The sequence below is a fragment of the Neomonachus schauinslandi genome, chromosome 14 (assembly GCF_002201575.2).
Source record: "Neomonachus schauinslandi chromosome 14, ASM220157v2, whole genome shotgun sequence".
Classification (NCBI taxonomy): Eukaryota; Metazoa; Chordata; class Mammalia; order Carnivora; family Phocidae; genus Neomonachus; species Neomonachus schauinslandi.
In genome coordinates this window covers 7,708,707-7,724,731 of record NC_058416.1, presented here as the reverse complement: position 1 = coordinate 7,724,731, position 16,025 = coordinate 7,708,707, and the positions used below count along the sequence as shown (strand labels likewise).

The window sequence follows — 16,025 nt, the reverse complement described above, 5'->3', positions numbered from 1 at the left end:
TAAGAGGGGTTCTTCTTATAAGTTTCAAATGGCACACACAAATTTTAATAGTGCCTAAGAAAAAAATCAACAGAAATATTAATAGATTTTTCTCTACCTTTCCCCATATCACAAAAGAACTGTTTCAGGCAGTATGTTAACACTGTGTTTCAGAATACAGTATTTTTTAAAACATTAAACATAACATAAATTCTGTAGAAGACAAACACAATTTCACCTATAGGTTTACAGATGAGCAGCCTATGCAGCCTCCTAAAATGGAAAAAGTTCAAACTGATGTATCTGGCACCTTCTATGTGAAAAATACCTTATCTGGAGAGGTCAGATCCCTCTTTTTCTTACCATCAATTTATTTTCTCTGAAATAGCCTGTACTTCCCAAACCTGGATAATCTCCATGTCAGCACATGCATACAGTATGAGCTGTCACTAGAACTTATGAATCAACCCTACCTCAAACTCAGATACCATACAGCTCAGAACTTGTATATTGATTGTGTATTTATCTTAACATATAAAGTAGGATACCTTATTAGACTTGATATGATAGAATAAAAGCAAAAACCAAGGGTATTTTTGTTTTCAGTTTCTGTTAGTAAAGAGAATATAAATCTGAAGAAAATGGTAGATGGAATTTATATAGTTTTTAAAATACCCCTTTCAACTTAAGACTTTAATCATCTCTCACTACTTCAAGTATGACATTACAATAACAAATAAATAACAGAAAGCTGTAGCCAACAAATGTAAGCCAAGCACATAAAGTCATCTAAATAAGTAAACCTGGATAAATTTCAGTCTAAATAAACTCATAAATAATCATATATTAAATACCTTATTTTATCTAATATTAGATCCAGATAATAGGGAAAAACCTAAAATTGATTTTTCTTTTTTTTAAAATATTTTATTTATTTATTTGATGAGACAGACACACAGCGAGAAGGGGAACACAAGCAGGGGGAGTGTGAGAGGGAGAAGCAGGCTCCCCACTGACCAGGGAGCCCAAAGCGGGGCTCGATCCCCGGACCCTGGGATCATGACCTGAGCCGAAGGCAGGCGCTTAACGACTGAGCCACCCAGGCGCCCCTAAAATTTATTTTTCTAAAAATGTATTTACCTACAACTGGCTCTAAGAAAAAAAAAAAAATCCCTGTCAACAGACATCCAAATAACTTTCACAGTCTGTGAAGATAACAACAACTGAGACTGATACCACAAAGACGATCTGGCACCTGCCATAAGCCCCTTTGTTTGTATAATAAAATCTAAGAGGACAATGATGCTAGAATCCTTTACCTTTTCACTGAACACCCTTGTGTGTGCCATTTGAAACTTATAAAAAGAACCGCTCCTATTATGAATCAAGTAGGGTAGTCTCTCTCAGGGACAGTGAATTACGCAAAAGTTAAAGGAGTATGTTTTAGCCTTTAAACATTTGGGCAGAAAGAGGGGACAGGCCATATCCAGTCCTCACTACTGACAAAAACAGAGGTAGCACTCAGTGCAGGAAAAAAAGATTTCTAAGGGCCCATGGAATACCTGGCTCATTAGAAGAAAGCAAAATCACAAGGTGTGACCAAAGGTCAGACATTAATAAAAGTTGTGATTTTCCTCAGTATAATCCAAGGAAGTGATACACAGATTTAGAAAATATGATTTTAGAAAGCACCTAACCTAAGAGCTGTATTATAACTTACCCTGTATGGTTGAGAAAACACAAAGACTTCTTTATATAGTAATACATTGTGTCTTAAAACTTGATTATGGGTGATTTATATTTCTACTAACCTATCTATATTTTTTATAATTTGCTATATTAGCACATTATTATTTTAACAAGACAAAAAAGTATTAAACTGAATAGCTCTGGTTCTATGCTCAAATCCTTGCTTGTTTGAAAATAATCTCCAATGGATATTTGATTATCTGTAATAATATAGATATCAATATATAAATATGTTACTTGTTATCTTGAAATCCAAGTAACAACTAATCCATTTTAAAATTCAAGTATTAGCTTCTGGAAGGTGGAGGAGGTTCACATGAGCCCATAATGCCACAGGTAGAAAAGGCCTGCTCTAGTCCAGATCCTCATTTAGAGATAAGGACTACAAGGTCACACTCTAATTAGGATTCTCAGTTGAGGACTACATTCATGACAGATCAATACACTCAAGTCAGAGGAAGTCCTCAGACAAACCTCCAGAATGCTGGCCAGCCAAGCGGAGCATGCTCAGTCACCTCTTCCCCCCACAGCGGAGAACACACCTTCTCATTTGCTCTCATAGTAGCCATAAAGCCCCAAGTGGGAGGCCAGGGCTGTCCTCATAACAGGGAGTCTGTCTAATTATTCTATCTGTCATTGCTCTGTTCATTAAAATGACTTCAGTACAAAATCACAATCTAGACATTTTCCTCTTTCCTGTCTGCCACACGACACATCCTGAGATTTTCAATTTACATTCCCTTGATAAGACAAATAAAACTGAGTTTTCCTTGAATTGAAGTATATATACTTCTAGCCTTCTCACCTTACTGGTATTATAAGAGGCAATAAAAGCCTGTTAGTACAGATAAATTGGTGTTACTTAAAGCCACTGTCCTAAAACAGAATCAAATTTTGCTTGTAAAAACTAAAAAAATAATAACCTTTTCTTCAATGTGTTTATAAATAGATTTGATAGCTAAAGAAGCTTTCTAAATCATGCCTCATTGTAAAATAGGCAGTTACTATTTTAAAAGAGTCCCTTTGAAGGAGCAGAAAATAGCAAAGTCGTTTACCGTATCAAAGTAGAATTTGGGTTTAAAAAAAAGACAGACAATTTCTGTCATACAAACAAAATGCATCTATGTTCAAAACTATTTTCTTTGTATTCTGCCCTACAGAAATGAAAGTGTTCACTGGATACTTCAAAGTTTTTTGAAAGCTAATTTAGGACTTGAGTATTTTATTTGTCAAGTAATTTCATAATATTTTCTATATCTTCTTTCATTTTAGTAGACTGGCTCCCAAGTAAGTCATTTGGTTTTTAAAAAATTAAAAGAGAACAAAGGAAGAAAATGAGGATCTGTGAGATGAAAAAGACAGGGTACAAATCAACTCACATTTTTTTTTCAAATGTTTTTTATTTATTTATTCATGAGAGTCAGAGAGAGAGAGAGAGAGAGAGGCAGAGGCAGAGGGAGAAGGAGACTCCCCGCCTAGCAGGGAGCCCGATGCGGGACTCGATCCCAGGACCCTGGGATCATGACCTGAGCCGAAGGCAGACGCTTAACCATCTGAGCCACACAGGCGCCCCTCAACTCACATTTTTAAAACATGGCAAAAATACAAAGTATGGAAGTTTCTAAGGAACTCCAGGTTTCATGTGTTCAGTACTATAGATGATACCTGTCTCTATGTCCAACAGCAGAAAAGCTCTGGCATGCTTCACAATTTGTAATCATTAATTCTCACCAAATTATAACAAGAACTTTAATCACTTCGACTATACAGATCCATGATTCAAATGGATTGTGTATAATACAAAAAAAAAGGAAGCTCAGAGAAATATCACTGAAGGAATGAGCATGAGATGATATAAGATTGTTGCCTAACTATAAGATCACTCACTCGCATGCAGAGACTTAACCCTAGGAGATAACCACGATCCCTATGCCCTACTGTATATAATTTAAGAGAACAAGTTTCCTAGAGCTTGTTGTCCTATTCCGTTCTCCATTAGCTTTGTGACCCTACGCCAAATACTTGAATTCTCGAAGACACCGCTTCCTCGCTCGTGAAAGGGTACCACTCTCAAATGGTGTAAATTTAACACCGTAACCCATCTGTGGACCTCCAGCAAACAGCAAACTAGAGGCTATTGTCACCTGAGCTCTAAAGGCCCAAAGCTGACTCAACACATATATCAAAACTAACTACATAAAATAACCACTTTAACCAAAATTAAGGAAATATATTTTAGTGCAAATATAAAATAACACCCAACCCTATTTTACTTATTTCAGTTACAGTTACCTGCTTAATAAAGTTGCTAAAATCGATCTCAAAACGTTTTTGCCAATTTCTTTAAATGTTTGCACTCAACAGTAATGGCTATACCTCTACAGTAACTTAGTCTGGATAACTTCAAACACACCAAAGTGAATACAAAATACAGAAAAAAACACAAATATTATTTGCTCTTTCTAACAATTTTTAAAAGAATATTTATAAAACAGTACACGCTATGTACACAGAATGGAATGAATACTCTATTTTCACTAGCCATTATATTCATTCTAATGTCACATAGAAAAAAAATGATAAAATAAACTGATATGGAGGTATTATTAACCATCAATATCTAAGTCTTATTAAAACAATCAATATTAGGAGCGCCTGGGTGGCTCAGTCAATTGAGCGTCTTGACTCTTGATTTTTGACTCAGGTCAAAAATCTCATAGGTCAAGCCTGGCGTCAGGCTCCGCGCTCAGCGGGGAATCTGCTTCTCTCTCTTACTCCCTCTGCCTCTGCTCCTCCCCCTGGTTATGCACGCGCTCTCTCTCTCTAAAATAAATAAATATACCTTTTAAAAAGAATCAATATTAAATTTTTATTCAAAAAAAAAAAAAAAAACCAGACACACAACAAACTTATTTTCATTGTATTACAGTCCTGGGGCCTATATTACTAACACTTAGGAACTAGAATCTCACTTATATTTTCTTTCTAACTAAAATATACAGGTTCTTAGATCCTGGGTAATCCACAGGTGGTTGAAATTTATTTAAACAAAGTATATCATTCTCTTTCTCTCCCCATCATGCAAACTGCTGTCTCCCCACGTTTTCCTGGGGTCATCGCACTGGATGTATGTACCTACTCTATCACTCATTCCTACGTCAAAATGATTTTTCTTCTAAAATGCCACTTTGATTCATCCCTGCTTTAACTGTCCTTGGTCTACTTTTCGTTCTATAAAACTCATAACTACCATCACACAAATACCAATACGTATTTTTCTATAATGTCAACTGTAATGTTTCGTGCATTTTATTCAGCTGAAATATCTTTATATTTGTATCTTTATAGCTATTATATCTTACCTCTTCAAACCCAAAAACAGATTTAGCTCTCTTAGCTAACCCTTATCTGATAATTAAACTTTAGCCTTTGTTCCACACTCCAAACAAACCAGGCATTCTCTGAGTATCTAACGCTTTTAGTACCACACAACCACGCATGCAATCATTTTCACATTGTGCTTCATGTTCCTGACTAGACTTTCAACTCTTGTCAGAGAGTACTGAATCTTAGACATATCTGAATATCTTTTCGGCTCCCTGCAAATGTGTGCATACATCTAAGAAAGATTAATCCTTTAAAGCTCATTTCAACTCACACTTCTTATACAAAATCACTTTCTATTCCATCATACTCTCTAATGTAACCTCACTGCACCCTGACTATAACATCTACTATGGCACCTATCACATCTGGCTTTGTTGTGAAGGAGTAGAACGTCACGGTCAACAACCTGGGCTCTAGAGCCAAACATACTCCTGGATTCAAATAATGCTCTTATCAGTTACCAGCACTGGAACCTTGAACAAGACACTTATTCATTGCATGCGTTAATCTCTTCCTTCGTAAAATAGCAATAGTAAGAATCCCATGAGTAATTTCTCTTTAAATGTTTAAATAAACTTAAACTAAAATAAATTCAGTTTTATTTAAACTGGTGCTCCCAAAGTTCCAAAGCATCACATATTTCACAAAGAAAAGCTCAAAAGGAAAGAAGCCACATCTCCTTTGACAATTGATAAAATAGATTCAAAAAATACAGACATAATTCTGCTCCATAGCAGTAAAAAAAAACCAAAAACACATATTTTGGTTAGAAAACTCTTGTTGCATACCAGTGTATACTAGGCGTAAGTACCCATCTAGTGTGGATATTTCTAAGAAGTAGAGATGAGATTTCAGGAGGAAAACCAACCAATGCCTGAGCCCTCCTACCTGGGAGCAGGAGACACTGAGCTGGATAGAATTCATCTCTGAAAAGACGGTTACTTAGAAGGGCAATGCACCAAAATGACACTCTTTACCCTCTCTGTAATTTATGAACATACATGTCCCAATCCCTACAAAGTTTGCCAAACAAATGAACTAATATATTCATTAGATAACACCATGAAAGTCCCTAATGTGGCATTAACTGCACAGAATGGATAATGACCCAGTGACAGCACACTAGATGATATGACCCAAATCAAAAGACAGTGCTTTTGTGGCGCCTGGGTGGCTCAGTTGGTTAAGCGACTGCCTTCGGCTCAGGTCATGATCCTGGAGTCCCTGGATCAAGTCCCGCATCGGGCTCCCTGCTCGGCGGGGAGTCTGCTTCTCCCTCTCCCACTCCCCGTTTGTGTTCCCTCTCTTGCTGTGTCTTTCTCTGTCAAATAAATAAATAAAATCTTTAAAAAAAAAAAAAAAAAAAGACAGTGCTTTCCTTAGAAAGACAAAATGAAAAAACCAATAAAAAAATTCCATCTTTTCTCATATCTGGGAAATACACAAAATAATAATAAAAATTACCAGATACACTTATTTGTAAAATTTAAATCCACTGAACTGATACCTCAATTTGTAACTTATACTTAAGAAATTATTAGCTGGTCTACGAGGCGCCTGGGTGGCTCAGTCGTTAAGTGTCTGCCTTCAGCTCAGGTCATGATCCCAGAGTCCTGGAATCGAGCCCCACATCAGGCTGCCTGCTCCGCAGGAAGCCTACTTCTCCCTCTCCCACTCCCCCTGCTTGTGTTCACTCTCTCACTGTCTCTCTCCGTCAAATAAATAAATAAAATCTTAAAAAAAAAAAAGAAATTATTAGCTGGTCTAGGTATGACAGCTTAGGTTTAAAGTAATACTAGTATATGGGCACCTGGGTGGCTTAGCTGGTTAAGTGTCTGACTCTTGATTCCAGCTCAGGTCATGATCTCGGGGTTGTGGGATGGAGCCCCGTGTCAGGCTCTGTGCTCAGTGCAGTCTGTTGAGGTTTCTCCCTCTCTCTCTGCCCTTCCCTCCCAAGCACTCCCCCCCCAAAATAAATAAATAAATCTTTAAAAATAAATAAATAAATAAATACTGATATAATGAATAAATTCTCCAAATTTATTTTTCCTGTTGGAACAAAAACATACAGTATCTCGCATGGCAAGAAAAACATGACAGCAAAATTTGGTAATGAGACTACTTCTGTGAATAAAAGTCACCAATCTGGTGAGTAAGTCACCAATACCAAAGCTCTTCTATTTGTAATCCAAAAGAAGAAAAGGAAGAATTGACTGATAGATAATTATCTCTTGAGAAACTACACAAAATCAATCTCACATAGAACTATAATAAGATTTCTTAAAAAAAAAAGATTTCATTGGTATATATTTCTAAAAGAATATGTAACATCCAAACACAAGTTAAAGAGTCTTATGCTAATAGAGGTGCTTCTATTTTAATAATGATTACAATAAATAATGTATTTCTAAGATTTTCCTCAGAAAATCTAGTATCTTGATCTATATTTGTTATTATTAAAATATATATTACTATATATTATATACATATTATTATTATTCTCTTATCAAATACAGAAATGCAAAAGTACTTAAGTATTCTTGCATAGGATAAATACAACTTGGTATCTACAAAACAGCTAAGATGACTCAAAGTTAATTAGAGCAATTGCTACTTACTGAGTACCTACTATAAGCAAAGAACTGAAGAATGTACAAATTTCAAGGTTAGTCTACAGATAGCCCTTTCAATAAACAGGGAAGCCTAAGAATTACTTTTAAGCACATATTAATGCTGCCCTTCTGTGAATTAAATAACTAATACAGCTCTTTTTTGCATTTAATCATATTATTTCTCTTGTTGAGACGAAGATACATACTATTTCTAGCATGGAAAGGAAAGCATGACATCTAGTGGAACTGGGGTAATTACCCTACTTTTCCAAATAAAGGTTCAATGCAGCACTAACCACAAACTCTTCTGAGTCTAGGGATAAAAAATAACTCCTAAAACTGCAGCAAAAAGTACCAGTGCTGAGAAACTACAGGAAGTGAATCTTATTATTGCCTTATAATTATATATTATTCTCATATTATTTTTGCTCCTGTAGCAGGAGGGCCAAGTCTTTGCCTTCCTGATAGGGTCTACGACACAGTAACTGTTCCAAAAACACTCTAGGATGCAATGTAATGTTTCCCAGTTGAGAGGAAATGATTTCATATGCTTGTAAAACAAGTGAAACCTAGTATCAGTCATATTTAGAAATACTAAGTGTGTCTCAAACTTTTTAGAACAAAGCAACTTATGAATGAAAAGAAAAAGGCAGGCAGGCATAAATTTCTGGTATTTCAGATAATCAAAACAAGCGTCTATCTGTTGCAAATATTTAGAAAAAAGCTTAAAATCTCCACTACCAAACTGGAATCATTTGAATGGGTTCACTTTCTCCAAATTGCTTTGCCCTTAAGCAAAACTGCATGGTATTCAAGCATTATTATCAGATGGGATCTATTCTATTACTACTGATAAACATTTTTAAACTTTTATGCTTCTGGTTCTATCAAATAAGGTATAAGAAAGGTTGTAAATTCATCTAAAAGGACATTCAGTGTAGCTATATGAGTACATCACACCCTAGTTCTACACAGACAGCAGTTCAAAAAAATCACGGCTGTCAGGCGCCTGGCTGGCTCAGTCAGTGGAGCATGCGACTCTCGATCTCAGGGTTGTGGATCTGAGCCCCATGCTGGCTACAGAGATTACTTAAAAAAAATAAGCAAATAAAAAATTTCAAAAAAAATAAACAAGTAAATCACAGCTACTTTAATCATAACCTTATACTTTTTATACCATCTTATCATCCACTATGTAAATTCAAATCTTTTCAGAGATTCAAAATAAAGCACTTATGCATTCTTTAGAAGTACCATTGTTTCCAAGGTGGAGAGAGAACTTGAATCTTGATCTTGATTGGACATCCTAGATGGAGCCCTCCAAAACTTGAATGAGTCATCTAAACCTGTGACAACAGGAAAACTGTCAATATGAATACAGTCTCCTGGGTACTGGAACATTTAACAGAAAGAATACTTGTTATAGGAAACCAATCAAGAACTTGTTACTGGAAACCAACCAAGAAGTAAGGAAAAAAGTTTGCTTAATTGTTATTATTCTTAATTAATTTATGTATGAAGCTTGTTTCACAAAAATTTTAATGACAATTAGTGGAGTTTGTTTACCTAAATCTAATACAATTTATCAAGACCACCAGCTCCCAAACTTTAATGTGCCTAAGAATCATAAAGCGTTTGTTAAAGCAATTTCCTGGGTCCTATTCCCAGAGATTCTACTCCCCCAAATCAGGGTGGGAGCCATAATTTTGCATTTAACAAGTTCACAAAAGATTTCAATGATGTTGGTTCAAGGGCCATGCTTCGAGTAACACTGATCCAGAGAAATCCAAACAATGAAATGGGTCACTTTCCTAATAAGGGCATTTATTTAAATTTTCAGAAATTTCTGGGGCGCCTGGATGGCTCAGTTGGTTAAGCATCTGACTCTGATTTCAGCTCAGGTCATGATCTCAGGGTTAGGAAATGAAGCCCCACATCAGGGTCCATACTGCGTGCAGAGCTTGCTTAAGATTCTCTCCCCCTCTCCCGCTACCCCTCCCTCCACCCCATCTCTCGCTCTCTTCCTCTTTAAAAAAAAAAAAATGTTCAAAACCTTCATCAAACGTCATTTTCCTCTTATTTCCTCCAAGAATTGAGCAGAAAAGTGAATTAGAAATTCACATTTAAGTCTGGGAGTAAAGGAACTATGTCTGCAATTCACTCTTAGAATAACTCAGAAAAGAAAAATATATATATATGTGTATATATATATATATACACATATACATAAGAAAAAAACATATATATGTATATATATATGTAAAATAAATAAATTTATACACACATACATATACATACACATGGCATAGGGGAACAAATGCAGTAAAATGTTAACATTTGAGAATGTTCTTGCATTGCATCTTTTCTATAAGTCTGAAATTATGTCAAGATTTTCTTTTTTTTTTTTTTTAAGATTTTATTTATTTACTTGACAGAGAGACACAGTGAGAGAGGGAACACAAGCAGGGGGAGTGGGAGAGGGAGAAGCAGGCTTCCCGTGGAGCAGGGAGCCCGATGTGGGACTCGATCTCAGGACCCCGGGACCATGACCTGAGCTGAAGGCAGACACTTAACGACTGAGCCACCCAGGCGCCCCATGTAAAGATTTTCAAAAATTACTATTAAAAATTAATTTTAAAATAAACCTTATTTTTTAAATCATTATTTATTATTATGAGACAAAAGTATTTATATGTGCTAAGATCATAGGAAATCCAAAAGAATCTATAAATAGAAACAAAAAGGTTTCAGCAAGATGTTTTGAGAAATTAGTACCATACCAAAAACAAATAGCTTTTTGATATATTAGCACGACAAATTAGAAAATTTAGTAGGAAAAGGTCCCATTCTTGATTGCCTAGGAAGAAACTTCCAAAAAGTTTAAAACATCTAATAGAGAAAAAAAAACCATAAAACTTTACTGAAGGGCATGGAATAACTTATAAAACATTAATAAGATGTCAAAATGGTTTCCATGAAGAATTTATAACATAGAAAAATGCTTAGGCAATGTTTAGTGGAAGGAAGGAACAAAAATGTACATAGATATGAACACAATCATGTAAAACAAACAAAAGCTACAGAGAGAGAGAAGACTGAAGAAAATCCACCCTGACATTAACAAAGGTCATGTCTGCGTAGTGGGGCCCAAAGAATAATGTTTTCCTGTGTACCTTCATTATTTTTCAAATATTTTGTAACAAACACATAGGCTTTCAACAGTTTATAAAAAGTTAGATTTCATAAAAATAATATAATGTACTTACCATTTAAATCGCTGCCTTCTGAAGTTCCATCAAGAGCAGAAAAATTCAAATCAAATGTATACCGTCCCAGGTAACAGTGTTTTACCATCTGATTCAAATGTTCATAAAAATGGCAGTGATATAAAAGAGCCTGAAGGGCAGGTTTTCCCATGAGCGATAGGCCAGAATCCTCATCGTGGACACAGGGGCCCTGTAGGAAAAGAGGGAAAGAAAAAGAAAGACACACTGATTTATAACGTAATTTCTTCAAAAAGACCTGCTGTCTGCCCCACATTCCTCTCAACGAATCAAATGGGTCCCAGGTGCTACCATGATCCTTCCACCTGCCTCTGTCCCTCCATACTCGAAGCAGCCTGACTTAGGGCAAATATTTCATAGTCCTCTAAGTTTTTGCTGCCTAAAAATCCTCTGAAGGCAGAAGGCTGCTCCGTTCTATCTCTTGAGGGATAAACATTAGCTTACAATGTTTCTATGAAATGGTACAGTTTTAACCAAGCAATTACATACTTGAGCCGCAAATACAATAAAAGCAGTATTTTTCAACCTACACAGAATAAAATAAGTATTCAAATATCTGAAATAATGTGATCCAGTAATTATGTTCCAAATTATTTTTTGCACCTATCAATATGCCAGATAAAAACTGAAAAGACTCATCGCCATCCAGGATAAAACTTGTTTGCCACACCACTTCTCACTGAATTAATCCTGCCAAAGCAAACACGCAGGCATGCAAGCACGCACACACACTTTCCATCAGGAGGCTAAGAAGAGTCTGCCGTTACACAATTTTAATCTCACTACACTTTTTTCCAAACAATGTTTCTCACTGCCATTCACTCCTTTTCCTAGAATACCCAGTGGCAAAAATCAAGCACTCAGGATACGTTTACAGTTTGCAAATAATCCTGTCACTAGCTTATAATTATTTCTGTTTTTGGAAAATGATAAGGTTATGATTTTTAAAACAGACCATAAGAGAGAGAAAAATAAAAGAAAGAAAACAGAAATCTAAGTGCCACCAGGAAAGGTATGGTCAAAACATATTCAAAGTTTACCATTAACCGTGAGATTTATGTATGGGTCCTTTTTCTCATGTCTGCTCATTAGTAAGGAAACATGGATGTTAAAACTTACTATCCAGGAAGATAAAATAATTCACAAGTTAAAGGTATAATTAAAACAGTAAGATTATTTCCATTAATCTTTCTTTTTCAGGATATTATCATTATAATCAAACCTCTTATTTCATTATTAAATACCTTTTATGGTCATGGATTTGTTATTGTTGTATTCTAATAAACCTACCTAATACTGTGAGCTTACTCTTCATCAAGACAGCAATTTACATATTTAATAAGAAATAAGACTATTTAATGAGCAACCAGCACATGATGGTCCCTGCATAACTTTAAATTTTGAGGTCTAGAAGAAGCAGGTAAAACAGAGAAAAGTACAAGAACAAGGTCATATGGCTATAAACCATGGGATATGTTTCAGGCAATGTGGCCCTTTCATGAACTACCTTATTTAATTATCTGGAATGAAATAATTCATCCAAAACCACAGAGCCAATCCTAACATCCACAGCTTCAAACTCTTCTTTTAAGTAACTTGTAACATTCTAAATGTACAAAACATGTCAAATATATAGGAGACGCGCAATAGTTGCTTAACATCACAAATTAAAGCCCTCACTATAATAATTCAGAGAAGGAATTAACAACCAAGATGAGAATTATAAATAATTCAACTAAGTTTGCTAGCTTAGCTCCAACTACTTAACAAACTTCAACAAACCAGTAAAACAAAATGATTAAACAAAGTAGGACAAATACTACCTTTCTAAATATATTTCATAATGATGCCCAGAACAATTTTTAAATTTTATTAGATTATATAAAATTTTTACTTTTGCAAAATCATACCTATATAATTATTTCCTCAGATGAGTTACACCACAGTCTAAAATTCATAAAGGTTTAACAAAAATAGGTGAAAGAATATAAGCTATATAAATCTCAAAAACAAGCTCTTCAAGAGCTCTCATTAAATCTACTGGTTCTTTATTCCGTAAAGGTCTGCTGAGGCTGATGGTTATACCAACTGCTAGAAGGAAAGGTATTATAAACTCACTGTCTTCTAAAATCCATCTTTTCAGGGTGCCTGGGTGGCTCAGTTGGTTAAGTGTCTGACTCTTGATTTTGGCTCAGGTCATGATCTCAGGGTTGTGAGATCGAGCCCCGCATCAGAATCCACACTCAGTGGAGAGTATGTTTGTCCCTCTCCCTTTTGCTTCCCCCCCCCGCTAATAAATAAAATCTTTTAAAAAATAATAAATAAATAAAAGCCATCTTTTTTTCAGTTATAAGTATTTCCAAAGTAAATGAGAAATTATATATAAGTGATGCAGAACTGTAATAGTTATCCTCTAAGTATATATAATTATCATAGTAATAAAGAATCATCAACATAATCACATTTACCCTTCAATTGGTATACAGACAGTCCCTGACTTACAATGGTTCAATCTACAGTTTTTCAACTTTATAATGGAGCAAAGTGATATGTGTTAGGTAAAAACCGTATTTCAAACTTTGAATTTTGATCTCTTCCTCGGCTGGTGATATGCAGTAACATATTTTCATGACGCTAGGCAGCAGTAACCAGCCGCAGCTCCTAGTCAGCCAGGGATCACAAGGGTAAATAACTGATAAAACTATTCTGTTTTTCATTTTCATTACAATATTCAATAAACTACAAGGATATTCAACACTTTATTATAAAAAAGGCTTTGTGTTAGATGATTTTGCCCGACTGCGGGCTAATGTAAGTGTTATGAGCACATTTAAGGTAGGCATGGCTAATCTGTGATATTCGATAGGCATATTAAATGCATTTTCAACTTACAGTATTTTCAATTTAACAGTGAGTTTAGTGGGACATAACCCCACTGTAAGTCAAGGAAGATCTATATTTTAAAAATTCATTTTTTCTCTAGTCCTTATGAATATAAAAAGAAAAGATTTAGAAAATAATGATAAAAAATAAGTCATAATAAGAGATGTAAATTTAAAATTCCATCTACTTAAAAAGGTTTCAGAACCTGTTTTTTGCAGGGGGTGCCTGGATGGCTCAGTCAGAAGAGTATACAACTCTTGATCTCGGGGTTGAGAGTTCGAGCCCCATGTTGGGTGTAGAAATTACTTAAATAAAAACTTAAAAAAAAAAAAAAGGAGCACCTAGATGGCTCAGTGAATTAGGTGTCAGACTCTTGGTTTCAGCTCAAGTCATGATCTCAGGGTGGTAGGATCGAGCCCTGTGTCAGGCTCCACACTCAGCACAGAGTCTGCTTAAGATTCTTTCTTCCCCCACTGCCTGAATACTCTCTCGCTCAAATAAATAAATAAATAAATAAAATCTTTTAAAAAAAGCCTGTTTTTTTTTCTTTGCCTACAAATCAGTGAAAATTATTTCAGCCTACCAAGATTGAAGAAGTTAAATTAATTCTGATATGAACAAAAGGATTAATATCCCAGAAAATAAAGACTAAGAGATAAAAATATAAAAGATAAGGAGATAAAAAGAAAATCAATTCAAGAGACTTAATATGGGACTCATATGATATGTGGAAAGATAGAACAAAGGAAAAAGAAAAATGATTTTTAAAATAAATAAATATGAGGGGTGCATGGGTAGCTCAGTCAGTTAAGCATCTGACTCTTGATTTCTGCTCAGGTCATGATCTTAGGGTCCTGGGATTGAGCCCCGAGTCAGGGCCCATACTCACCAAGGGGTCCACTTGAGGATTCTCTCTCTCCCTCTCCATCTGCCCCTCCCCCACTTGTGCGCAAGCATGCGCACTTTCTCTCTGTTGCTAAAATAAATAAATCTTTAAAAAATAAAATAATATGAAAAAATGTGTCAGAGCCAAAAGATATAGAACATCTATGTCTTCAAATTAAGGAGCTTAATGAGTGTCAAGCAAGAGCAATGAAAAAAGATACATAACCATAAAATTCTAGGACCTCAAAGATAAAGAGAGGATGGATAGGGGTGCCTGGTGGCTCAGTCATTGAGCATCTGCCTTCGGCCCAGGTCATGGTCCCACGGTCCTGGAATCAAGCCCCACATCGGGCTCCCTGCTCGACAGGAAGCCTTCTTCTCCCTCTCCCACTCCCCCTGCTTGTGTTCCCTCTCTTGCTGTCTCTCTCTGTCAAATAAATAAATAAAATCTTAAAAAAAAAAGATAAAGAGATGATGATAAATGAAAAAGTTGGCCGTAAAGAGGTAAAAAAAGCCAGATGGACATCCAACTTCTCATCGGCAGTATGGGATGTCAGAAGACAATGGAGCAAAATTCTTATGAAGAATGATTTCAACCTATCTGGTAACTACCTAAACTACTGAAGTACAAATGAAGTACAATTTAAATACATTTTCAAATATGCAAGAACTCATTAAGTTTATCATGCATGCACTTGTTTTTAGGTAGGAGTATGATTATTTGAAGATAATTTCTAGGATAAAGGATCCTAACTGAAAAGAAAGGATGACTAAGAGTTTAGAAAAACATTAGATACGATATAAACTCACAATTCAAAAAAAAATTAGATAGAAACTCTATAGGAAAAAAAAAAATCACCCAAACCACTTTTTTAATCACACACACACACACACACACACACACACACACACACACACACCTATGTAGGTATACATACAATATATATAAATATCAGAAAATTTTTCTTCTGAGCACCAGAGAAATCACAGCCCTAGAAGCAGAGATAGAGAAGTATAACCACAGCCCAGTAAGTGGCTCTGTTGTAAATTACTAGTTTTCAATTTTTAGAATCAACTTATAGATAAATCAAGGCTGCGGAAGAGAATGTAAATGTCATCAACATTCACCAAGTAAAAGATAAAACTGACAAAGATTAGCAGAAGTGAAAGGATAGGAACATCTTAGCCACAACTTCCTTACCTTCTAAATGGCGGGGACAGAGAGATCATCCACAGGTAACAAGAT

The 16,025-nt window shown here is 35.4% G+C and overlaps 1 protein-coding gene across 1 annotated transcript in view; it reads right to left on the bottom strand.

Moving 5' to 3' along the window:
• RTTN (rotatin) overlaps positions 1 to 16,025 on the bottom strand; it is a 150,799-nt gene that overhangs the window by 44,005 nt on the left and 90,769 nt on the right. Inside the window, exons 33-34 of the mRNA XM_021686411.1 lie at positions 10,994 to 11,183; positions 8,982 to 9,073 (exon numbers count right to left, since the gene is read on the bottom strand). Coding sequence (XP_021542086.1) covers positions 8,982 to 9,073; positions 10,994 to 11,183 — 282 coding nt within the window. The remainder of the gene's footprint in view (positions 1 to 8,981; positions 9,074 to 10,993; positions 11,184 to 16,025) is intronic.